At 46.6% G+C, this 25,955-nt stretch overlaps 2 protein-coding genes across 6 annotated transcripts; one reads left to right on the forward strand and one right to left on the reverse strand.

Moving 5' to 3' along the window:
- Positions 1 to 15,430, forward strand: LOC135392067 (ATP-binding cassette sub-family C member 10-like). The gene is made up of 17 exons (XM_064622715.1): positions 1 to 173; positions 906 to 2,321; positions 3,072 to 3,299; positions 4,367 to 4,529; positions 4,611 to 4,750; positions 5,185 to 5,433; positions 5,579 to 5,677; positions 6,220 to 6,409; positions 6,935 to 7,198; positions 7,889 to 8,358; positions 10,551 to 10,678; positions 10,739 to 10,908; positions 12,498 to 12,658; positions 13,035 to 13,288; positions 13,695 to 13,938; positions 14,779 to 14,891; positions 14,952 to 15,430. The coding sequence occupies exons 2-17, from the start codon at positions 915 to 917 to the stop codon at positions 15,169 to 15,171; spliced, it is 4,500 nt and encodes a 1,499-aa protein (XP_064478785.1). The 5' UTR covers positions 1 to 173; positions 906 to 914; the 3' UTR covers positions 15,172 to 15,430.
- A 193-nt stretch (positions 15,431 to 15,623) lies between these two features.
- Positions 15,624 to 25,664, reverse strand: LOC135392068 (luc7-like protein 3). Of its 5 annotated transcripts, XR_010422163.1 has the most exons (9): positions 25,519 to 25,664; positions 24,823 to 24,929; positions 24,587 to 24,743; positions 23,902 to 24,123; positions 23,379 to 23,543; positions 22,416 to 22,719; positions 19,493 to 19,561; positions 16,670 to 17,864; positions 15,624 to 15,881 (listed from the first exon to the last, which is right to left on the reverse strand). XR_010422163.1 is itself a non-coding variant. In XM_064622717.1 (8 exons), exons 1-7 carry the CDS (start codon positions 25,621 to 25,623, stop codon positions 19,530 to 19,532), a joined length of 1,092 nt encoding a protein of 363 aa, XP_064478787.1. In that variant the 5' UTR covers positions 25,624 to 25,664; the 3' UTR covers positions 15,624 to 15,881; positions 19,493 to 19,529. The 5 variants fall into 5 exon arrangements, 4 of the variants coding, with proteins under 4 accessions (XP_064478787.1, XP_064478788.1, XP_064478789.1 ...); XM_064622717.1 differs by lacking the exon at positions 16,670 to 17,864; XM_064622718.1 differs by having other exon boundaries at positions 15,624 to 17,864.
- Positions 25,665 to 25,955: the final 291 nt, after the last annotated feature.

The following is a 25,955-nucleotide window of genomic DNA, read 5'->3' on the forward strand; positions in this document are numbered from 1 at the left end:
TGTTTCGCAACACTGCACCGACACGGGGCGTCTGCAACATGCTAGTTCATTGTAACTTATTTCGTCTTTATTATATTACGTTAACAAAGCTATGAAGCGTAAGTGAAAGTCTACATGCATTCATAACAAGTGCCGTCCGCTGCATACAAGTTTACTGGAAGTCGTGCAAGCAGGTACTCATAATTGTTCGTCAAAGTTGCTCACGCAGATGCCTGTGTGTGTCATATGATGTAGTCAGCAGCTGAGTTCTGTTGACGGAAGTGGAGTTGCTGCGATGTTGTGACACGCAGTTCGAATTAGCGGTGTAGTGTGGTATGGTGTAAAGATACGGATGCAAAGAGTATTGCATCCCTGTATTGCATCTGTAGAGGCGTCTGGCTTGTAGTTTGTAGTTGTGTTTTTGAATCAAAGTTGTTCAGGTAATCCGGGGTTCTAGGTACTGATACATTCGCTGACAGCATTTTCGATCACACTTTTGACAAGATATAAGCAAGCGTCGTTGACCAGCACTTTTAACGAACCTTTTACTAACAACAACAACAACTTTATTTCAAGATGAATTTCCCCCGTTTCACTAAAAGGAAGTCATTCAGTACGAGTTTCTAATTCAGTAATTAACACCAAATAGTCCGGCGAGTTATACACAAAACATAGCCGCAGACAAACAATGCGGACGGATTACAAGAAAGATAAGGAAATGGCAAGCCATGGTCTTATCAAAGTAGATATCCTCCAGTTGAATGCTGACTCACAATGCAATTATCTCCTGCTCGTCATGTCTTATCTCCTGCTACTCCAATATCCAATAAAAAGACTTGTCTTAGAGACAACCGAATAGTGCCCCACTTGTCTTTATAACATCTTCAAGAAGTGCCTAACAACCTCAACCTTTTTTTCCTTTTCAGTCTCGCAAGATGTTGACCTGGCATGACCTCTGCAACGAAGAATTTGTGTACTGGCACGGCACCCACTTCAGCCGCTGCTTTCTGCACATCGTCTTCATCGCCACACATTCCCTGCTGGCGGTGACGAGCTCTTTCTACGCCGGGTTGCGGAAGACGGCGGTACGCGATCAGCAGATTCTGCTCTTACTTCCTCCCACATTCAGGACTCGACTGCGCAAGGCATGCTGCGTGGTGATGCTGATCGCGCCCGCCACGTTCCTGGTCCTCTCGCAGATGATCCTCGGCGAGAGCCTCGCTCCGCTCGCTTACGTCTCCCTGTGCGCGGTGCTTACGTGTTGGCTGGTGCATTTCTTTTACCTTCAGACTCTAAGCAACCCGCTCAGCTTACAACGGCGTAGCGTCGGCGAATTGCCGGTGGTCGTCCTCGTGCTGTTGTGCGGCATTTCTTCGGTGCTGCAGATAAGCGCCCTGCTGTCGGACCCTCCGTCGACGTCGCGCCGCGGAGAACTGTACAGTTTAGCCGCGAGCGCGGTCGCTACGGTCTTCTACCTGGTGTCCGCCATTCGCCTCTCGAGCACGGCCAGCACGCCGCGGAGGGTCACCGAGACGGACTCCGAACACAGCTACGTCAGGTTCGTCGTGGGCGACGACGCATCCGCGTTGGGCACCGCGGAAGACTGCAACTGTCTGTCGCGCCTGACGTTCTGGTGGACCGGACGGCTGATGCGGAGAGGCTACCGCGGCCAGTTGAACGAGCCCGAAGACCTGCACGAACTGCCCCTCTCCCTGCGCCCCGAAGAGGTGGCGCTCCGTGTTCAGAAGGTGTCGCACGGTACAAACTCGTTGATCGCCATCCTGTACCGCTGTTTCGGCGTCGAGTACGTCGCCATCGGCGTGCTGAAGATGGCGGCGGACGCGCTCGCGTTCTCCGGACCAATTTTGTTGAATAAGTTGGTCACGTACCTGGAAGAAGGGAACACCGCGGCGTGGGAGGGTTACACTTACGCGGCCGCTCTCTCTCTCGCGAATCTCCTCGGGGCCGTCCTCTCGACGCACTACAACTACGGGGTGTCCCGCGTGGGGCTCAAAGTGAGGGCAGCCATTGTGGCCCTGGTGTACAGCAAGACGGTATCCATTCAAACGCGAGCGCTGCAGGGCGGCGCGGGCGGGAAGGCGATGAACCTGATGACGACGGACACCGATAGGGTGGTGAATGTGTGTCCGAGCTTCCACCAGGCGTGGAGCATGCCGCTGCAGCTGGCGGTGACGCTGTACCTGCTGTACCAGCAGGTCGGACTGGCATTTCTGGCCGGTCTATTGATCGCCGTCCTGTTGGTTCCCATCAACAGGTGGTTGGCAATCCGGATCGGGACGTTGAGTGAAGCGATGATGGCGGAGAAGGACGCTCGAATACGGGTGAGTTGCGACGGGGGCTGGGGGGGCAGCAAACTTAGAGAAGCGGCGAAGTGCCATAAATTTTTAGTCTTTGTCTGTGGCATGCTGTGCAACAAATAGCGTGCTCTCTTTCGAGGGCAGGGTGCTTTCTCGTTGCATTTTTGTACGTGCGATTTTTCGCCGTGACAATGTACAGCCACACAACAAAATTGCTGTGTGTGGAAGCGTCTGGTAGACTGCTCGTTAAATGAGGCAGGTTTTGGAGCCACATTAAATGTCACTTCCTCGCTCCTTCACACGAATAAGCTCTTCAGTCTGTGCATTCACTTTCGTTAGTAGATGGGCAGGTTGGTACATAATGCTTCGATGCAGCAAACCGTAGGCTAAGTAGCATGTCTCTCGTGTTGTCCTTGTTCCTGTTTCGCTGCATCGAAGGATTGTGTGTTCTCATATCCTAAAAATTTGAGGACGATTAATGTAATCAATGCGTCAGAAATGTGTTAGCATTAGACATGTTCTCTTACCATGTGTTCGCTTTATGCGTTCTCTTATCACCGCTACACCACCACTACATTACTACTATCTACAAACTATCTACCCTACTGTACCTACTATCTACTTCACTTCTCATGTCCAACATCCCTATGTCCCAACTAAAGGCTTCACACATCCGTCCGACAGACAGACGGTCACGGTTTTTGCAACTTGGGGGAGTTCTGCGAGAACGCTTGGAATTCAGTGGCGTATGAATAGACTGAACGTTCGTTCCAGTTGATGTCCGAGATGCTGTGGGGAATGCGAATAATCAAGATGCAGGCGTGGGAAAAGCTCTTTGGAGATCAAGTGCTGGCGGTCCGTCAGAGAGAGCTGGGATACCTGCGTCAGCGGAAATACCTGGATGCCATGTGTGTCTTCTTCTGGGCCACCACTCCAGTTCTCATCTCCGTGCTCACCTTCATCACCTACGTCCTGCTTGGCCATAAGCTCACAGCTGCAAAGGTGCTGTTACCCTATATGCTCTGTACACTGCAGGAGCAGCATCATAAAAGCCTTTCATTTTGTTCTCCAAACTTTTTGCTAATCGAGCGCAGGGTACATTTAAAAACTCCTGGATGCTAAAATTTGTGGCCCGAAGGTGTAATTGTTTGGCTTCCCTTTTGTGGAAAGTACGCCCTTTTGAGGCGTGCTCTAAGGAAGACATAGCCTTCTGGTCACATTCTTAATGAGAAGAGCTGGTCTGTGCAGGCTGCTCCTGTTGCCATGTTCCACTACTTGTTAGCTGACTGTAGATAGGTGCGCATCAGAAATGAGCTTGTACCTCTGGTTCCCGCGTTCACAAGCCCGAGCCCTTCCAGAACCTCGATCCTGCGTGAAGCCCTCCGACTGCATTTGGTGAATGCAGCATACGACATGTTTGTGCCGTAAACTAGTTTAAGCGCTTACTAAGGGCCTGACTTTTTAGGGTTAAACCCGTATCCGCCCGATATTTACCCCCGAACGAAATCTCTAAAATTCGGGTTTAACCCGAATCTACCCGAAAACATCCGGGTCTCGTGGCACACTCATAAGCGTCCATTAAAATAAAGTTTGATAACATTGCTAAACATTAGTTCCATGTTAAGACAAATTTTTAATAAACAAAAAAAAATCACCCGAATACACCCGAATTCCTGACGACAGAATATGCTGTAACGGGATTTAACCCGAATACACCCGAATTTTCAAATGAAAAATATCACCCGATATTTACCCCCCGAATTTGGCCAAAAATAAAACCCGAAAAAGTCAGGCCCTAACTATAACCTACGCGACCAAGCGCAAAAAATAAAGTTCACAACTGTAGCATAATAGTCCAAGTGCCAATTCTTGCTCGAAGTTTTTGTGTGCCGTTTGAAATGCGCCAATTTTTTATTTCGCAAACTTTGCGGAAATTAGGGGCTAGTAAACAAGGGATTACACGATAGCTTTCGTGGGCACCGTTAGTCTTTTCGTTTATCCATCTGTTATCTGTTATGTGAGTAAAATCATGTTCGCAATCAATGGTGTTAATGTTAACTCTTTGACAGGTCTTCACCTGCCTGGCACTCTTTGCAATGTTGATAGTTCCACTGAATGCATTCCCGTGGGTGCTGAATGGGCTCATGGAGGCGTGGGTGTCGATCAAACGAACTCAGCAATACTTGGACTTGCCCAATTTTGATCCGGCTTCTTACTACTCAAAGGAAGAAAGTACGCAGTCTGATCTCTCTTCTAGGCTCTGACAATCCGCTTAACTTTCGGTGATGTGGAGAATGCACGTTTCCTTTCCAGAGAAAGATGTACCTGCGGAGATAGCGTCCGGCGTGTTCCACTGGGGAGCAGACGACGTCTATCAGATGCCCTCGTCAATCTCCACGTTGCAACACGGCAACAACTTTTTCCTCGGTCCCATCAATCTAAGTCTGATGAAGGTACTAAGTTATTTACATTCTTGCTGTAACTGGTGCGAAGGCTGCTTGGTGAGCTGGAACACAACTAATTGAAGTGATCTCTGCGATCGATTTGAAAGCTAGTTAAGCGGTGGATCCCAGGTATTTGACACTTTGACAGTGGACCATTCGGTAACGTGTCCCCGAGGTTGCAGGTACAAACCTCGCCGAGGACATAGGAAATTTTGTGGTGTGGTACAAGTCGCTTAGGCGCAGTGTTCTCTACGGGGGACGTTAATAAATAATGACGCGTTAATATTATTACGAAAAGTCTTCGAAAAGCCATGCTCTTCAAATCTGAACGGGCGCACACACACCTGTTACGCAATAAATTTGTTATTCAGCAATTGATACAGCTGTTCCAGTATACTTTATTTTAATTACGAGTTACTCTGTCAACCATGACCTCTTGGCAGGGCAAGCTGGTGGGTGTCGTCGGACCCGTGGGGTGCGGAAAGAGCACCCTCATCTCGGCGCTTCTGGGCGACACCACTCTGTCTCAGGGCTCCGTATCGCTCAGCGGCCATCAGGGTGTCGGACTGGTCACACAGGAGCCCTGGCTGCAGGGTGGCACCCTACGTTCCAACGTGCTCTTTGGGAAGCCCTTTGAAGCGTCTCGCTACCAGCGCACCCTGGAGTGCTGCGCCCTTATTGAGGATGTGAAGGTAATGAAGCGAGCTGCATCGTCCGAGTTCATAGGGTGCATGCTGTTCCATGTTTTTGTAGGGTATGCCAAGTTCATAGGGTGCAAACTGTTCCATGTTTATGTAGGGTATGCCGAGTTCATAGGGTGCAAACTGTTCCATGTAGGGTATGCCAGCTGGTGACCTTACAGAAGTCGGAGAGGGTGGCCAAGCGCTGAGCGGCGGCCAGAAGTGCCGAGTTTCCTTGGCCCGTGCTGTTTATCAGGTAAAGTCTTTGCCCAGTTCCTTATATATTTTTTTAATCATGCTGAGAATATATTGGGTAATGCATGTACGGGCAGAATGTTTGGCTAGGAATTTGTCAGGTGGAACATGTATAAGCGGTCCATTTGTTTTTGATTGCTTTTTGTCCATAATGCCGGTAATTTATCAATAAAATGTGTACGGAAAGATAGTTGTGCTTCAATTAATTTTTTTGCTGTAATTCTGGCAATTTATCGGGCAAAGCACGTACTGGCAGCCGGTTTGACCAGCGATTTATCGCATAGAGTGTGCGATCGGCTGTTTTGAAGTAACGCTGGTGATTTATTATTTAAAATGTGTACAGGCAGATAGTTTTTCCTACATTACTTCTACATTACTTCATAATCCAAAAGCAAAAAGCATGCAGGTAGATGGGACAGGCAAGGTTCTTGGAAATTTTAGAGGGGTCTGATTTGACGTATGCGATCTTTTTTAAGCGAGGATTTTTCAGTTCGAGATACTACGAAGTGTTGGTGACACCGTGGTATGCATCGTGGCTTTCAGGATTTTGATCTGTATCTGCTAGATGATCCACTGTCAGCGTTAGATGCTCACGTGGCTGAACAGGTGTTCGAACAGTGCATCATGGGTACCTTGGCTTCCAAGACACGGCTGCTGTGCACGCATCAAGTTGGATTCCTGAACCGTGCGGACCACGTCTTTGTTCTCAGTGGTGGAAAGGTCATCGCCTCTGGTATGTCGAAGAAAAAAACGAAAGCTTAGAATTAGAACATTCCTCAAGTTTCAAAAACGCGACGACGAAAAACGAGAAAAAAAAACAAAAAACAAGTGAACACTGGCGTAACATGACAGTAAGTAACAACTTACTACAGACGTTTCGTTTCCCTTACGGGAGACACCATCAGTGTGAAACAGAATGAGAGGCGATCACAATACCAATCCACTGGTTTCGACTATACCTCTCATTCTGTTTCACACTGATGATGTCTCCCATATGGGAAATGAAACATCTGTTTGTAAATTGTTACTTACTGCATGTTGTGTAACGCCAGTGTTCGAGTTTTGTTTGTTTGCTTGTTTGTTTTTCTCGTTTTTCATCATGGGCTCTCCTGGCTTTAAAATATTTTTGCATTAAAACGTGACAAGTACGGTGAAACCTCGATGGCGCGATTCTTTCACACCACCTGTTCAGAAGTAGAAGACCCAAAGATGGGCACAACCATTACAGTTGTTCACATCACTGTCGCTTGTTCTGCAGGACCTCCGTTATCTGTACTGCATGCCGAAGCACTGTGGCAAGAGCCACTCTCCCCCACAAGGCGATTATCCGAAAAATCTGAAGCAGGGGCAGGCAGCCTCACACCCGAGGGACAGGACGTGGATAAAAACGTAGCCCCAGCACTGGTCGAAGCAGAGGCCAGAGAAATTGGAGCTGTGCGTTGGAGCACTGTCAGCAGCTACTGGGATGCTGTTGGCTTCTGGCTGGCGCTGGCAGTCCTGCTTTCCGTTGTTCTCATGCAAGGTATGTGGTGGATTGCCGTGGTGTCTAAACTAGGCACGGGCCTAGATATATATTCCAAAACCCGTCACGAAGTCTTATCTGAACCGGCCCCCTAGAATTTCGTTCAGCCATTGGCAGCAAGGCCGTTCCCTACTCAAGGCCTGCCTGACGTATTTATGTTGTGTGCTATGTCGTCTCAATTACGAGAAGGAAAATGACTGGCGAAAAAGAAGTGGAAGAACAGCAACTGACAAAACTGAATAACTTGCAGATTGGGCCGATATTGTAAATCGCAATGTTCAAATATTTTAAAATCTGTGTCACAATCTGACTGGTAGAAAGGTTGCGAACCATCAAATGTACGGACCGTGTTTAGATTGTAGCAGGACCAACCTGAAAAGTTATTCGAAATGTATTTCTTTTTGTCTATTTTATAAGAGGATGGTAACAAATCGCTTTTACCCTTCGATGGCTCTGAGGCTCGTGCAAATTTCCATGCTTTCTGGACGCTGTAATAGCATTTCTGGAGTGATACTCTTACTTGCGGGACCTATGCAGCTGGTACTTGGGATGGCTGCACATGCAGAAAATACATTGAACTCTAACTAGAATGCGTGTTAGCAAAATCATGACTGCTCATCCTGAAAATACTACAGTGTGTGCTTTTCGTTATCGCGCTAATACTACAAAAAAAAAAAAAAAACTGTCCAGCTTCACGCACATCGACGGACTGGTGGTTGGCAGCGTGGGTCTCTCACATCAACGTCACCAGCAACGTAACGACAGAGACGACCTATTTCAGTCAAGCGGTCAGCCAAAGCCCCTTCACCCTGTTCCTCTCCATCTACGGCGGAATAGCCGTGGCAAACGGCATTCTGACGCTGATCCGAGCCTTCCTCTTCGCGTACGGCGGGCTCGTGGCTGCGGTCCGGATCCACACCCTGCTCCTGAACCGGATTCTGGCAGCTCCGTTATCCTTCTTCGAGGCGACGCCCATCGGGAGGGTGCTGAACAGGTTCTCCACGGACGTGTGCGCCATAGACGACTCTCTTCCGTTTGTGCTCAACATATTGCTCGCTCAGGGGGCATCCCTGCTCGGGACGTTAATAGTGACAACCTACGGACTTCCCTGGTCGCTGTTGCTGCTCGTGCCTCTGGCATTCGCCTACCATTCTATACAGGTAGGGGTCATAGCGAAGCTTATTCTGTATTTGTCGTTAGGATCTTTCATAAGAAAGTAAAGACCAAGCTTTCTTTTAAAGCCACAGGATGAATTTTGGCTTCAAGAGGCGAGGAAGATTTTGATTGGCTGCAGTGTGAGTCGGTGACAAAGTGAAAAATGACAACAAGATGATTGCACAGCCAGCTATCTGAGCCCTTCTTCAAGAGCCATAGTTATCGCTGTATTTATCTATCTATCTCACTGATTATATACCCTCCGATGCTGCATTCCATCAAGCATTCCTTATCTACAGAAAACAAAATCGGTTCTGATACTTAAAGGCTCCTGTCACTCGCTTTATTCCTGTTCCTGGTGCTCTTTTGCTCCTCTCGCCTCTAGCTTGGACAAAACTGGAGAGAAGAGTAAAAGTGATGTTGGTGTCAAGTGCATTATCTCTGCCTGCTGATCAGCCATGTTTCAGACCTTCTGGCATCTTGCCTCTTCTTTGAGGGATAAAGTTTCAGTATTATGTGCTTAGATCCTTGTGTTTCGAGGTTTTATTTATTTATTTCCGAAAACATGAAGGGAAGTTTGTGTTGTGTTTGTCCCTCCATGTTTAATTGCCTCATCCAGTACAACATTATCACACGCTGAAAGTCAAGCCACTAGCGGATGCCGCGAGCAACAAAGACTGAATGTTCATCTCGAATTTGCTTGCGCGAATATTGATGCACAGGCAGCGCCACCTAGCTACAGAAGGCCTGCTTATTGCCTCCTCTCCCTCCTTCGCTACGTGGACATATAAAGGCAGAATTCGTCTGCTACTGCGATTCGCCATTCTGCGAATTCAAGAACTCGCAAATGATCGCAGCTAACTTGAAGCCTGTAGACCTGAATATGTAGACAGGAAGTGCGACACGCTTTCTAGAAAATGGAGCCTTGACAAAGATATGGGACCATTTTGCGCTCTATTTTAAAGTTTCCCCATTTAGTACGCGGGGACCTTCAATCACTACTTGCAGACGACAAAGATACGGGACTGTTTTGCGCTCTATTTTGAAGTTTTCCCATTTAGTACGCCGGGACCTTCAATCACTACTTGCAGACGACAAAGATACGGGACTGTTTTGCGCTCTATTTTGAAGTTTCCCCATTTAGTACGCGGGGACCTTCAATCACTACTTGCAGACGACAAAGATACGGGACTGTTTTGCGCTCTATTTTGAAGTTTTCCCATTTAGTACGCGGGGACCTTCAATCACTACTTGCAGACGACAAAGATATGGGACCATTTTGCGCTCTATTTTAAAGTTTTCCCATTTAGTACGCGGGGACCTTAAATCACTACTTGCAGAGGACAAAGATACGGGACTGTTTTGCGCTCTATTTTGAAGTTTTCCCATTTAGTACGCGGGGACCTTAAATCACTACTTGCAGACGACAAAGATACGGGACTGTTTTGCGCTCTATTTTGAAGTTTTCCCATTTAGTACGCGGGGACCTTAAATCACTACTTGCAGAGGACAAAGATACGGGACTGTTTTGCGCTCTATTTTGAAGTTTTCCCATTTAGTACGCGGGGACCTTAAATCACTACTTGCAGACGACAAAGATACGGGACTGTTTTGCGCTCTATTTTGAAGTTTTCCCATTTAGTATGCGGGGACCTTAAATCACTACTTGCAGACGACAAAGATACGGGACTGTTTTGCGCTCTATTTTGAAAGTTTTCCCGTTTAGTACGCGGCGATCTTAAATCACTACTTGCAGACGACAAAGATACGGGACTGTTTTGCGCTCTATTTTGAAGTTTTCCCATTTAGTATGCGGGGACCTTAAATCACTACTTGCAGACGACAAAGATACGGGACTGTTTTGCGCTCTATTTTGAAGTTTTCCCATTTAGTACGTGGGGACCTTCAATCACTACTTGCAGACGACAAAGATACGGGACTGTTTTGCGCTCTATTTTGAAGTTTTCCCATTTAGTACGCGGGGACGTTCAATCACTACTTGCAGACGACGGCGGTCCACCTCCATGGCTACGAGTACTGAAAGCTCGTTTGCGATTGGCTACCGCCTTTGAAAACACGATCCTGATTGGCTGACTCCTAGTTGTTACGGCACGTCGACGAGCAAGCAGGCTTTCTCTGTCTAGGTGGTGTTGGCACAGGACGCCGTACTAACGGCGCCGCAATCTCGTACTTGCAGCAGTACTATCGCTGGACGTCGCGCGAACTCAAGCGCCTGGGAAGCGTCACCCTCTCTCCAATCTACTCCCACTTCGCTGAGACTCTCAAAGGGTTGTCCGTCATCCGCAGCTTTGGCGCTGCCGCAAGGTTTGTGTCCGAGTCTTTGCTTCGCGGCGACGGACCGTTAACGAGAACTGTCCCGTATAGGTTCTGCCAGGAGAACCTGCACAAGCTGAGCGTCAATCAGCAGGCAGTGTTTGCGTCGCTGGCGGCGTCGCAGTGGCTGGGGCTGCGTCTTCAACTCATGGGCGTCGTGCTGACGTCCGGCATAGCGTTCCTGGCAGTAGTCCAGCATCACGTGCGCGGGGTCAGTCCAGGTAATTTGCACAGTAGGAACAATCCGGGGTAGTTGGTATAGGTTCATGATGAAGAATAGCAGCAAGAAGACAAGGACAGGGTAGAGGTATTCAGAGTAGTAGAAGTAACAGGGTAGACGTAGAAGTAGAAGTAACAAGTAGAAGTGACAGGGTAGAAGAAATTCTGCAGTCGTCCTGTCCACTTCTACCCTGTCCTTGTCTTCTTGCTGCTATTCTTCATCAGGTAATTTGCCCCTGGTTGTTTTTCTTTCTTTCTTTCTTTCTTTTGAGAGGTGCGGGAAAGCACTGCATACAGGATAACAGATGCCACCTTTCATTCATCAACTGGAGGTTTTGAGATTGCAGTACAATTATCCAATTATATACAGGGTGTTCTTTATAAAGAAACTATTAGAGCTGCATAAGTTTTGTATTTGTAGGTGGGTTATGCGTCCTGGTAGACATCCTGTAGGACAGCGTATGCAACTACTGGACGACGGACTAGTTAAAATTCATTGACTAAACTTATTCATTAGATGTTTTCTGGGAATTGCGAGATAGCAGAATTGGAGCCGGTCATTATTCACATCCGTCGTCCTTATTAAACGCCCTGGGAAGCGAACGTACCTTGAGATATAAATTCCCATATTTTGCTGTGCATGTGAGCCAAACCAGAACTACGCACTACCGCGCTAGAGAAGTGCGTAGTTCTGGTTTCGACTCGTCTGCATGTCTGATCCTTTTTTTTTTTTTTTTGCGTATCGGTATGTATAGTATATATCGGAGGCAGATCCAGACCCTCACTTTTGGGGGAGGGGGGGGTTCTGTGTCTAAGCACATAGTGGGGGAAGGGGTGAGGGAAATTCAATCTATAAAACTGACTTTTTTTTCTGACTGACTTGTCCCCCCACCCCCACCCCCTTATATGCTGTACATCAAAGTTAATTTATTATTATGATAAGCAGGCCACACATTTCATATAATCACTTATGGATGGAAATCACTTATGGATGGAAATTTTCAAAATTTCTACTGTCTGCACTTGGAATGCATGTAAACTTCATGTACCGGATGTGTTCAGGGAGCCACGGTGCACATGGACTACAATATTGCATGTTCACTAGATTTGCCCAAGCAGTGGCTTTTCAGTACCCATAACCTGACACTGTAGATGAATAAAACATTCAAAATAATAAGTTAGTTTCCAAAATGTTCTATATTTATCAGTGTTCAGCTGGTATCACTTACCAAAATTACAGTCACGAGTTCAGCGTCAAAAGTGATTTTTGTTTATTGAGCAGAACTAGTCAAAATGAACTGTAAAACAAAACTAATTTCTCTGCTTCTCTTTCAGATAAAGGTACCACGATGTAAGCACACCACAAACGTAGTCAGAGACACAAAGAGAATACAATACAAGAAAAAAATACAGATACTTGTCAGCCCTTACCTGAGGTGCCTTTGCTTTGGAGTGTTCGAGGAAGGCAAAATTGATAGCAATTAACGAATACTATAATAACTCGAATGACGGACTAGAATTTTCAGGAATAGTGTCTTTCAGGACCCTTTTAAGTCCCCACCGGACCCACAATAGTGTTTTCTCTACACAGGATTTGTGGGGCTCGCACTGTCATACGCACTTTCGGTGACATCACTGTTGAGTGGCCTGGTGACGTCATTCGCGGACACCGAAAAAGAGATGGTGAGCGTCGAACGAGCGGACCAGTACATCAAGGGCGTCGAGGAGGAACCTCGCACGGGACACATAGAAGTAAGACCCCCGTATTTTATTCGTAAAGAAAAGTGACAAAAAGGAACACTGGAAGGAGTGAGAAATTGGGAGTAGCTGCAGGTTTTCCCGCCGATTTTAATCCAAGTGCCGTCGAAATTAATCCATGTGCCATGCAAACTTTATGGGGCATGGATTAATTTAGCTGGCACTTGGATTAAAATCGCCGGGAAAACCTGTAGTCTCCATGTATGTGGAGCCAATTTTCTCGATTTTTTTTTCTTTTTTATAACCAATCAATCAATCAATCAGAAGACCAAAAAAAAAAAGCTCAATGTGTCCATGCAGTTAAAGAGAGAGAGTCTAGTCTTTAGTCTAGAAAGGCATTGACTGACAGGGGTGTGCTTCTTGGCTGCAGCCGCCCCTGGGATGGCCCTTCTCGGGTGTGGTTCACTTTTCAGACGTCTGCCTTCGCTACAGAGAGGGACTTCCACTGGCGCTGAACAACGTATCCTTTGTGGCCTCCTCCGGAGCCAAAGTGGGCATAGTGGGGCGTACGGGAGCGGGAAAGTCGAGCCTCCTACGCGCCCTCTTCCGTATCGCCCCTCTGGAGAGCGGCCAGATCTACCTCGACGGCATCGACATATCGACCGTGGACCCCAAGAGCGTTAGGTATGTCCATTAGTAGTGTAGAGATAATTGAAAAAAAAACACAAAAAAACAAACAAATGAATTTTGGTGGTTGATGGAAAGAAACCAGCAGCGGGGGCGGTGCCTTGCCCTCTGAGCGGGAGTGGTGGTGTGGGTTCTACTCCCACTGCAGGTGCCCTTTCATCGACCACCATTTTTGACACCGTGGTGTAGGTATGGATTCCCGGATGCCCCGATTCCCCTCTCAATTTCTGTCTTCGCACGCTGCTTAAATTAACCCTAGGTAGTGCATGTAGCATGTTGTCCATAATTTCCCTTCCTCCCCCCCTAGAAAAATCCTGGATCTGGCCCTGGGGCCCCCACCAACCCACAAATAAGTCCCCGAATTTTCCCCGCGTAATACTGCAACATCCCGTCATCCCGACAGGTCTCGCCTCGCCGTCATCCCGCAGGATCCCTTCGTGTTTTCGGGGTCTGTCCGGGCAAACATAGACCCCCACGATTGGTACCCGGACATTCAGCTCTGGAGAGTCCTGGAACACTGTCACATGATCTCAACAGTGTCCCTCCTTGGGGGTCTCGACGCCCCCGTGGGACAACACGGATGCCGACTCAGCGTGGGACAGAGACAGCTACTCTGCCTATCGAGGGCACTGCTCTACAAAGCACGGGTTGGTTACTAGACAGTTTGTTTCGGTGGTGGTAGGGGCTTTCAGTGTCCATACTGCTGGAGCTTTTATGGCCTGCCCCAAGGGAGACAAAATGATTGGAACAAAAGCAAAATCCAACCCAATCCAATCCAAGCAAAAAGCAATCTGGGGAAAAATCGGGGGGGCTTCCTGCTTTTCAGGTGAGCCTACACTTACTGGAGTACTGGAGTGGTTACCTTCATTTCAAAATTTTATGTCCAGCAGTAGCACGTTATACGGATGAGGCTGTGATCGTTTCAGACAACCACAGGCCATTTGTGAAACAAACGAATTGGCCTCCTGCCTCAGCTTTGCCATGAACACCCTATAGTTTCTTTGCTCTCACCCGAGGAAGTTGCACTGCTGAAATTTTAGACATAAAGGACATCTTTAAAACACCCTTCTTGTTTGTGGGCCGTAGTCATTACTTAAGAGTAACCTCACAAACATCAAATTAAAGTCCCTCGTCGGCACCCCTAACTTGTATGTGGGAGAGGCGCCGCTCCTTCCACAGACGATGTCTACAAAACTAAGTTTAGATAACGTTATCTTAAACTAAACACCGTCCGGCCTGTGTTGATCCTGCAGCAAGGGCAATTTCGTAAAGCAAGCTTCACCTCATGCACGGAAGCATCAGGTGAAGCCCACTTTCGGGTTATGTCGTTCATATTCGTGGAATAGTCGAATATTCGAAAAATCAGATATTGGATATTCGATTCGCGAATCGAATAGTTCGAGCGTTTGATATTCGATTCGAATTCGAGAACTCGAATATTCGCACACCCCTAATAAATACTTAAACTGCCACGTTAAACCCTTCAGGTACTGTGCCTGGACGAAGCGACTGCGAGCATAGACGGAGAAACTGACAAGGCGATACAGAGTACCCTGCGACACTCCTTCGAGGGTACCACCACCATCATCATCGCTCATAGGTAAAGCGTGTAAAAACCCACCAGAATGGATCACCTCCCTAATACCGTCAAACTCTTCAGGGTGCAGACCGTTATGGACTGCGACCAGATCCTCGTCATGTCCAACGGAAGCATCGTTGAGTCCGGCAGTCCGGCGGAGCTGCTCAAAAGGGAGCAGGGCAAATTTCACGCGCTGGTGCGAGCGGCGCAAAAGCATCACGCTCACAAGACCGACTTGGCTCTCGAAGAGCACAAACAGAATCTCGACGCTCACCCAACGGCGAAGAATGTGCTGTCGTAAAGCATAAGCTGCTTAGAGGTAAAGAAAACAAATTGCCTGTGCTCGGATAATGTAAAAAATACTACCAGTAACTTTTCAAACTGCTTTTGAAGTAGGTGACTGAAAGCAATACATTGCTGACAATAAGTAAATTTAAAAAGCAGTACTGTAGGGAACAACTTGGAATACGAGTGGTGACGACTGTGATCTCAAGTTTTTCTTTTTTACCTTGTAGCGTATCCCATGCTGTACAAATCAAATAATACATATATTTTAATGAGTGCCTTTCTTATTTCGCGTGTTAATATTAATGTGCAAGAAAAACCAAAGCTCTATCCAGCTCTCGGGCAAAGTTTGGGCTTGGGTCCAGTTACATAATATCTCTCCTGCCCGAGTGTACGATCTAATATAACTCTTGCAGTGGCAGCTACGACTAAAGGTCTTTGTCGAAGTGTGCATTGACAACAACCTGGGAAGTGACAACATCGAATTTATTCAATCTATTAAGGCAGTCAAGGATGAAAGGTGGGGGAATCAAATGAAGAAAAGGTAGTTGTTCATCTTACTCATGCACTAGTGGAATGACTGTGTTAAGAAATGAAGACAAAACGAGTTTAAGGCTCTTAAGCACAAAGCAAGCACTGCCTCCAAAGCTTCAGAAGGTCACACCTTGCTTTCCACGGGGTAGTAGTTCCAATTCCATAGAGTCCACCCTTTTTTTGTTCCCAATGCTGGAAAAAAGAAGAGTGGCATGACAAACGAGCAGGTACTTAGAACGGCCCACCGGCTGCCAGCCAGTTTGCTGCCAAAGCGATTGTAGGTGCATCCAGCCCGCTGTAGTAACTTGCGAATTGATCAAAACTGAGCCAATTACTACCATCTTCTGTGTTCATCAAGGTTCCAAGAACTTTTAATGCTTATATCTCGAATATGAACATTGTCGTACGGATTTCCGTAAGCGTGCCGTACTCAGTGTTTGATATCATCACTTTGTGCAACGAATCAGCTTTTGCGGACGCACGTTTTGCATTACAGATTTTTTTTCACGACTTAAACGTATTTCCATAAACATGCCTAAGCCCAGTAGGCTGCATTGTTTTTTATGATCATAGCAAAACTTGTTTGTATAGCTTTGTCAAAAAAATCAATCATTTTACGCCATTATTCCCATTATCTTATCCCATTATACCATTATACACCATACCATATATACCATTATATACCATATAATCCCATTATTTTACTTCTTTCTACAAGCCCGCCTCTTACTCACAAATTGACGTAAGAAACTCGGTACACTATACTGTCCTTTGCGAACCTCGTTTTACGGACTGCTCCGTCACTCCGCGTAACGACCTATACAAAATCCGCGCGTCTGGCCCGTTGCTTTGTGCAGCAAACCTGTCAGACTGACATGCCGAAGGGCAGGCACATGTGTGTGATCACAACGAGAGCAAGTGTAACGTGATTCCTTGATTGATTTAATGGCAGCGCTTCAAGAGAAGCATACGTCTCCCACCTGTGTGTGTGGCAACCAAGGCGGTGACAGCCGGATATGATTAACACATGCGACACACGCGGGGGCGACCGCCGCTAGAAATAGAAGCAGAGTCACTCTTTGGAGGAGAGTCACTCTCGGAGCAACAATGGTATTAACTGGTCATGTTACCTTTATGGTATCCCATAACTCCGTCCGACTCCTTCCCCTCTACGGAATACCATAAAAGTTCAAAAGCCGTAAGAGAGACATTTTTGTGGATGCAAATATGTAGTTCTTTCTGCACAAGACGTAGCAAATTTATTTACGGTATAACAACAGTGGCGGGGGGTGTGAAAACTTTTGAGCTTTTACGGCAATTGGAGTACGTAAAATTGCACAGTCCGGATCGGTCGTGGCAGATACGGGGTGCCTCCTATATGGCACACAAAACAGAAATGATAACCAAATTAAACCTAGTAAAAAGCTTAAGAGAAAAGCTTAGAAACGGCTTCGCGAGTTGCAAATATATAGTTTCCGCACAAAGCGTTGCGAGTGCCGGAGAAGTTTGAATTTTTACGGCAATTGGAGTACGTAAAATTGCACAGTCCGGATCGGTTGTGATAGTTGCAGGCTAACTTCCGTGCTCCATTTTAGCACGCTATGGCGCTAGACCGCACCGAATTATAATCGTTTCAATTCTTACCCCTTCGTAATCTCGCGGTGCAATCCGCGTTCCTGAGAAAAACTTTCCGTAAAGAAATCCGTAACATCCCCTCCCCCCCCCCCCCCTCGACGCTAGAACGCAACCTCTTACCTCGGAATAAATCTGCGTGCGTCACATGGCTTTTTCCTTTACTAGAAGCTAAAACGAGAAACTAGCAAGACAGCAGTCAGGCCGCAAGCAACCAAATACGTAGTGAGCCGGTAGTAGTAGTAGTGTCTCGATCTTCTCAAATAGAACACACACAGAAACATCCACAATCAGAGAGAAAGAATGAGAGAGAGAGAAAAAAAAAAAGATAGTAGCAAATAACACCACCATAAAAAAAAAAAAAAACTGTAATGACAAAAAAAAGTAACCCGTGTCGGAATAAGAAGGTTCTCGCCTGTGGTCTTGCTGCTTGGCATCATTTCTTGGCTTTATTATGCTTTCATAGAGAACTTACTTGAGAGATATGTCACACAAAATGTTTTCTGATGGGGGCTCATTTTTGCCACACATCCTGCCTCTCCTCTGAAAGTAAGAGCTGTGCTTCTTCAAAGTGATCCTTAAAAAAATTATGAGGCTTTCCCCCCCTTTCCTCTACCCCCTGTCCCCCGAGACGACGTGCCCTCTCAAACAATCGCTCGGTGCTCAAAAGTACGAGTATATATATATATACCATGCATTGCCTTCCTTTTTGCTCGTTTTTGAGGCACCTCCGAGAAGACTGTGGGTCTGAGCTGGCAACAGTGTGTGTTTTTTGTAGTTGAAGCGACCGTCCGATGCAAGATTGATGACTAAGGAGACGGTCGTGAACAGACTGGGTGATTGCAAAACCAATCCGTGATTTTGTCCTGTAATCCTGTATTTGTCGGCGCTACAAGGATTGATGCCGGGGCATCCCTGTCTCACACATAGATAGGGCCTGACTTTTTCGGGTTTTATTTTGGGTCAAATTCGGGGGGTAAATACCGGGTGATATTTTTCATTTAAAAATTCGGGTGTATTCGGGTTAAATCCCGTTACAGCATATTCTGTCGTCAGGAATTCGGGTGTATTCGGGTGATTTTTTGTGTTTAATAAAAATTTGTCTTAACATGGAACTAATGTTTAGCAATGCTATCAAACTTTATTTTAATGCACGCTTACGAGTGTGCCACGCGAGCCGGATGTTTTCGGGTAGATTCGGGTTAAACCCGAATTTTACAGATTTCGTTCGGGGGGTAAATATCGGGCGGATACGGGTTTAACCCTAAAAAGTCAGGCCCTACCTGAAGTTTTAGGGTGTTTAACCCGATTCTTCCCCCAAATCTGCACCCCGAATTGAAGGTTGCCTCTTTAGGGTAAAACCCGATTTTTGCCCCATCAAGCTGACCTCACCGAGACATCTCTAGGAATGCACACCAACTTGTTTGGGAGCAAACGCAGTTACATCACTGTTTGTACCAAACCAGTACAGTTAGTTTGAGTAACTGAGCCCGATTCCTCCCCGAATTTAGCATACTGGAAATTTCTCCACCCGAATTCGCACGAATTTAGAGCACACGTTTATTTACCCGATTTTTACCCTCCGAATTTAGAAAAAAAATATTTCCCGAAAATTTCGGGCTCTACTCTCATACAGCACATTTCAGCTTTTTTTTTAAATTGATTTGTTTTTCAACGGCATTCTAAAGTTACTCTGAAAAAATCAATTTTCAAAAGCGTCCAAACATGTGCTGTCTATGTGGTACGTGACTTACACAGAGCATCAATTTCTCCACTGTGAGCCACATATGTACCGCAACACATTCGGGTAATTCAAGTGGTAGGGCCAAGGCATTAATTCGTCGCCTAACCAACCGATAGCCATCTTGCAATTCTTGTAAAGGGGGAAGCTACGACCTGTTACAAACATATATACCTTCTATCGCCCGCCAACAGCTTTCTCTGCATCCAGTTTTCGCTGTTGCCAACTCAGTCACAGAACCGTCCTCAGACAATAATTTTAATAGAGGATACAAATTTTTGTGTTTTAGACACACCGAATAAATCTCGCTCGGAGTCGTCAGTTTAAAGACAGCGTAACTCTGCTGCCTACTTTTTTGCTCTTAACATTTGCAAAGTATGTATCTGCAGGACAGCTCTAGCGAAAGTACCTGGGAATCAAATGCACCTACCTGGCATCCCGTGAACTCACTTGACATCGGTGATGTCTCAGCGCTTGGGGCTTGCGCCTCCGTTAGTCACTGGAGAATCAAGAGAGAGAGCAGCTTGTTACTCCATCAGTATGCTTAACACTTCATTATGTGAAGCAAGGGCTATGTGCAACACCACTACAATAGAACTGAGCAAACAGGGTCAAACCATCTGCAAAAATGCGGCTATAACAGTATTAGAAACATGGAATGCAGACTGTAATATGGTGCTCATGGATATGAACGAATAATCCCAAGATTTTTAGTTGGCTCACATAATTTTTAATAATGAACATTCCTAACATGATTTTTACACCAGAGAACATCGTATAAAGTCAACACCGCAGCCATTTACGATGCCGCTGTAATAACTTGCTCTGTGCTTTTGTGACTATGGACTATGGTGCTTCTAGATCCAACAGTGCAGAGCTTATGCGTGCCAAAATTTCATAGTGCAGCAATAAGAAGATTCTAGCATGTTCTTAATAGGTTAGACAGATTGACTGTAACAGGTTAGACAAGAATTAATACGTACAGTTTCTACACTCTCTAGAGAGGAAAGTTTCCAAAATAATGGGAAATTAATAAAGAGAATGGCAGTTTGCCGTCTTTGTCTGAAAGTCGTTTTCGCGCTGTTCTCGGGGGGGAAAGGGGCAGCCACGCAAACTTCACTGAACATTCTCACATGTGACACAACCATGATGATGCCGAAGCAGTGAGAGCTACGTGTAATTTCCGCTAATATTCACTTTATTTTCCGTTAAAGGGACACTAAATTACCCACCATAAATTCTTTTCAAATTGCTTTTAAAAAAAAATGCGGCCTATAAATCGAAATTGTGTCTGTCGCTTGTGCTGGAGAAAATTCCAGATAATTTGCTGCATCAGCACATGTCTCGTAAAGTAAACTACTTATAAAAACACAGCAATGCGCATGATGTGGCGTGCCTACCACAGCCCGACAATGTTTGAAACTCGTGGGTACTTGTGGGTAGAGCCCTGCACGGGCACGGGCCCCCGACCAGGCCCGCCGACCGGGCCGGGCCTGTTATTGGCTGTGTGCTCCAGGCCGGGCCGACAAAATACGCCAGCACTGCGGGCCGTGCCGTTAAAATACGCCGCCACCCGCGGGCCGTGCCGACAAATATGTTTCCGAGAGTCAGGCCCGGCCAGGCCATGCAGCTAATTCCACACAATGGAGATGCATTAGTTCATATCATAATGCACTTGTGTCATTCCTGTGCATATTTTGCAAAGACAAGCAAGGGATACTGCATTATGCGTATAATTTGACCCTCTAGAACATTCTCAAAGCCACTCCACATTGCTCCTCACTCCTCACGTATTTCACGATCACTATGGCAAAGCTTGGTGAGAGGGGTAGGGACTGGGAGAAGGAGTTTGTCGACAGCATCCTCTACCTCCGCAAAATCTCGACAGTGTAACGGTAACGCCCATGCCCGCGTGCGTTCTGGATTTAATTTGGTCTCGTGCGGTTACGGTGTTAAACCGCCATCACTTCTATGTTTGTCTTCTCTCCTTATAAATTTACTGATAAATTTGTTTGATAATCGCCAGAAAAGCGTACGTCGTGGCTGGGCTCTACTCACTGGGTCACCGGGCCGGGCCGCATAAAAAATATGAAGGTCCAGGCCCAGGTCGGGCCGGGCCATTTTTCGATGCGCCCGGGCCGGGTCGGGCCCGGAAAAGTCGGCCCGTGCAGGGCTCTACTTGTGGGTACCCGTCGGTAACAGGGTCGTGAGTCCGTGTTCCGTTGTCCGATTGGCTGCCACTGTTCCTGCTTCATAAGGATCCGATTGCCTGCTGCCAATGATCAGTTTTTTGTGGCGTTTTTGTGACAAACAATAGTACCAAGTAAAATAAGTTTAGTTGTACCCTGCTTATTGAAACTTGAACTTTCTGCTGGGAAAGGAGCCTTGTGAAGCCACTAGGCTTTTTGTTCCTTTTCCATTCGAAAGATAAATAAATTCCAATTTCAACTTTTGTCCGAGAACAAGTTGTTTTTGTATTTTAGTGCCCCTTTCAGATTCTTGGCATCACCAAGGCTAGCACTGGTGGGTAACTGCCTTCAGTCTCGGTATAATGCCCCGCACCCATTCGTAAACCTCCACAGCGTTGCAAAGTACGTGTGACATGTTTGCCTAAAAAAATAAATCATTTGGAGAACGTTCACATTCTATCCACTTCTCTGCAGCATTTGCCCTATCCTTGTAGGCCTTGCAAACGTCCTGCATCGCACTATTCTAGGGTTCGCAGTAGCTCCTCTCCCGTGGGACAGTGAAAAATGTCTATTCCCATTATATGTAGAGCCTGAAGTTTTAGGGTTAAACCCGATTTTTCCTCGAATTTGCACCCCGAATTGAGGTTCACCTATCTGGGGTTAAACCCGATTTCTACCTGCAAAACTGCACCTAGGCTAGGCACCTCAAGGCATCGACATACTAGTTACTCACAAAATATGCGACTGGCCCCTTACTTCTGGCACTCTGGATAAACGGTACAGTGAACGTTTATTCTACAACAATGCCCGATTTTTCCCCGAAGTCAGTCTGATGGTAATTTTTCTGCCCGAATTTGCACGAATTTTCGACATCAATTTATTGACCCGATTTCTACCCCCCGAATTTGGAAAAATATAAAACCCGAAAACTTCAGGGTCTAATTATATGCGGTCAAATACGGTACATATCCTCCTCCCAGGGCCATCGTCAAATTGGTATACGCTCCCTCCCCCGTCCCTGCTCGCCAAAAATGTGGCAAATTTTTAACCACCAACGACACAGACCTGTTACTGACTGTTTTTATTTCTCATATTTGTTCCAAGTATATTAATTACATCACACGTACACTCTCCAACCCGCTTGTGAAATCTGGCCATCCCCACCTTTAGACGAGCTTCTGTCCCGACTGCCGTGGCGCCTGTCCCGGTGGCGGTCCCGGTCGCTGTGCCTCCGGTGGTCCCTCTCCCGGTCCCGCCGGTCCCGGCTGCGCGACCTCCTGCGCCTGTCTTCCCGTGGGGAGCGGCTCCTCCGCCTCCGCTTGTCGTCTCGCTCCACGGACACGGGTTCTTCCACGCGCCGACGCACGACCACGGGCTCGTCCTCGTCGACTCCTCTGCGCTTGCGGCGCTCTTCCCGTTCTTTCTCTCTCAGCTTCTCTTTCTCTTCGCGTTCTTTCTCCCGCCGAGCCTGTGGAAGGGAGTGACATTGTGACCTCCCCGAATTTAGCGTACTGGAAGATTTTTTCACCCGAATTCGCACGAATTTAGTGCGCGTGTTTAATTTACTCGATTTTTACCCCCCCCCCCCCCCCCCCTGAATTTAGAAAGAAATATTTCCCGAAAACTTCGGGCTCTAATAATGAGACAGTTTTGCGTTGTCTGGTTGTCCTGTTTTACGACTTTTATTGTGAACCCGAAGACAAAAGTTGCGGTCGTTACAGCTTAAATGTTGGTACTTCCCCCTCCCCCACCCCCTCGTTTTATGCACAGATCCCGGCACCACAGAGGGAACGCCAGTTTATCTTGTGATCCCTCTATGGTTCTGTGTTCTTGGGTTTCAATTAGTGCGCTAATTACGTGAGTAAATACGGTATTATGCAGCAGTAGACCCGAGCTGCCCGAACTGAGCAAAAACGATTGCGAGGGGGGCTCTCCCGTCAAGCCTCATAACTGCATGTCCCTCATCTTTGCATGGACAGCCGTTAAAGTCTCCAACTACGTGCGTAAGAACTCCATGTAGAGTTTCGCGAAAAATTACGGACAAGTTTTCTGGTTGTCCGCACAGACTGGTCACCAACTGCACCACGTTTACCGTACACGGTAGGGCAAGAGGTACGAAATCCTCACCAAAATTTCGTCGACGGCTTCTTTGAGCTTCGCGTAGCCAACGTGCTGCTTTCCGGTGAGGTGGTCGTCGACTCTTTGCTGGGCGTCGCCAACGATGAGGAACGCTCCGCAGATGTCGCACACTTCCATCTGCTTCTCCTGCGCTGCCGCCAATTCCGCTGTTTGCTACGAGGAGGAGGGTAGAGACATTTTTTTTTTTTACCCGTTAAAATTTTACTCTCAACCTGACATGCACCGAAGCAGTATCGCTTGGGGTAGGTTTGAGGCAGTTGATAGTCAACCTAACTCGATACGTTTGCAAAATCGAAAGGTGGCCCAGATTTATTGGCCCAGATCTGACATCACAAAGCTTTCTCTATCCGAGCCTGGCCCAATAGTCAGATTTTATCTGAGCAATTTTCCATCTCTTTTTTTTTTGGGTGCGTGCACACAAACAAAGCGGAGTTTTTGCAAATCGTCGTAACGTTCCATCTGCTTATATACCGCGTCGACGCTTCGAAACTTAAAAAAGAAAGAAAATTACTTTGAGCCAGTGGCTGGTGTCAGAGTCCTTGTCTATTGCCCTTCTTTCCTCTTTGAGTTGATCGCAGAGCTTCATGATGCCCTGTGCTTCCTCCACCTTCCCTTCGCAGCCGAGCTGTTCCACCTGGCGCAAGAGCTCCTGAATACGCTCGTTGAGGACGATGACCCGCTCGTCCGTGGGCTCAGGAGGCGGCTGCTGCTTGTTGACCATCCCACCAGCTCCCTGTTGTGGAACAGCAACAATTTAACGCAACATTTACGGAGGGGACCGGCCCATGTAAAGTGCCACTCTGGACTAAAAAAAAAATGTTATTTTATTTCGTACTGTAAATCAACATCGCTGAAAAGACCCAGCACACAAAATGTAAATGCCGTCAGCGAACATTACACATTGCCACCAGTTTCTGAAAAAAATGGCAAAGCTTCCTTGGTTTGGCTCCTCCTGTCTGTCTGTCTGCAGACTGGCAACATTGGAGGAACAATGTTGCTAGACGACATCATACTTCTTAGAAATAAATTTTGTGTTACCCCCGTCTCCCAAAGAAAAACTATTTTGCGGAAAAACAATGTGAGACACGTAGAATGCAAAGCAGCTATAAATTAGGTAGGGTTCCCAACGGCATTTTTTTTTTTTCTTCCTTTTGAGAACAGAACAAGGTTTGCGTTAATTTTCGAGCTGAGCTCACCGGGACCTCCTTGTTGCCGAGAGAAAGTCGCTGTCTTGCCCTGCGGATCCGTTTCTCCACGTCGGACAGCATGCTTTGACAGAATTGCAGGAAGCTCTCCTCGTAGCCCTCCTTTCGGTAGCGGTTGCTCTGCTCGTAGCTGTAATATTCCGTATACCTACAACTTACTCAAAGTCTGCCACAACAGCCAGCGCGATCCGTCTCCAGAGGCAGTGGTAAGAACAAGTTCCACTTACTCCTTTTTGAGTCTTTCATCGTGAATTTTGCTACATGGGCCCAGATCTGCTTTTGTGTTCACAAAGAGTTCGTTCGGACAAAACTTCACCAAGAAGTGTTTGCAAACCTGCAATTGAACAAGTGAAATAACAATCTAACATGGCCTTAGCAAGTACTTGTCAATCTCGGGAGAAACAGTGATATTTTGGCATGCGCGGTGAGAGATATGACGTATTTTGGACAGACAACATTTTACGGTAAGTCCCATCGAGATCGCCGCGGACCTTAAATCATCATCATCATCATCATTGATGATTAGGATCAGCGAAGATCTGCTTCCACTGCCGTCCAAAATACCACAATGGTATGCTTGGAAATGGAAACAAGCTAAATACAGTCAATATCACACAACCTCATCAACATGGCTCTTCTAACACACAAGATATTTAATGCGCGCAACCCATGTGAGGTTTAGGAGACATGCAAATACGCGTCCACGAAAGGTTTTCACCCCCCTAACCTGGATTGCAACCTTCCTTCAAACAACGAAGGACAATTTACAAGAACAAGAATTTGTTCGCGGTGTCACTGAATGCAATGTTTTGTGAAGTACAGAACTGACAAAAAAAAAAAAAAAAAAAAACGACACGCGCCATTCAACATTGCCTTTTGCATTGAAGGGACACCATTACCAGGTAGACACAGATCAGACTTACATCTTGGTCTTCCCAGCTACACGTGTTTTTCTTTTCTGTTGGGGCGAGATTTCTATCTCTTCCCATTAATTCGTCTAACAATTGTTTGGCAGAAGCGAGCGCCATTTTCTTCGCGACAGCGGCGGCTTCTCTCCTGCTGCGGTCCTGTCCTCGTCGGTTTTACAAAACAGAAATGCCACACGTTATACGTTAGAAATACCAGCGTTTACATAGACTTTTGTCATCAAATAATAGATTTAATAGGCAAGTTATTTTAGTATGATTTAAAAGGAATAGTTTTACATTCCATACGAGTCCGGGCTAGCTTTCTTGTTTTACTTGTTTAAATTTTTCGCTTACAGTTTCGTTTTCACGTGACCTGCGAAAACCTTTGTAACTGAATGGAAATAAAAAACGAAACCTCATTACCTTAGAATGAGAAGAACTGTAAAAATTCT

Source organism: Ornithodoros turicata, chromosome 4, assembly GCF_037126465.1.
Source record: "Ornithodoros turicata isolate Travis chromosome 4, ASM3712646v1, whole genome shotgun sequence".
Taxonomy (NCBI): Eukaryota; Metazoa; Arthropoda; class Arachnida; order Ixodida; family Argasidae; genus Ornithodoros; species Ornithodoros turicata.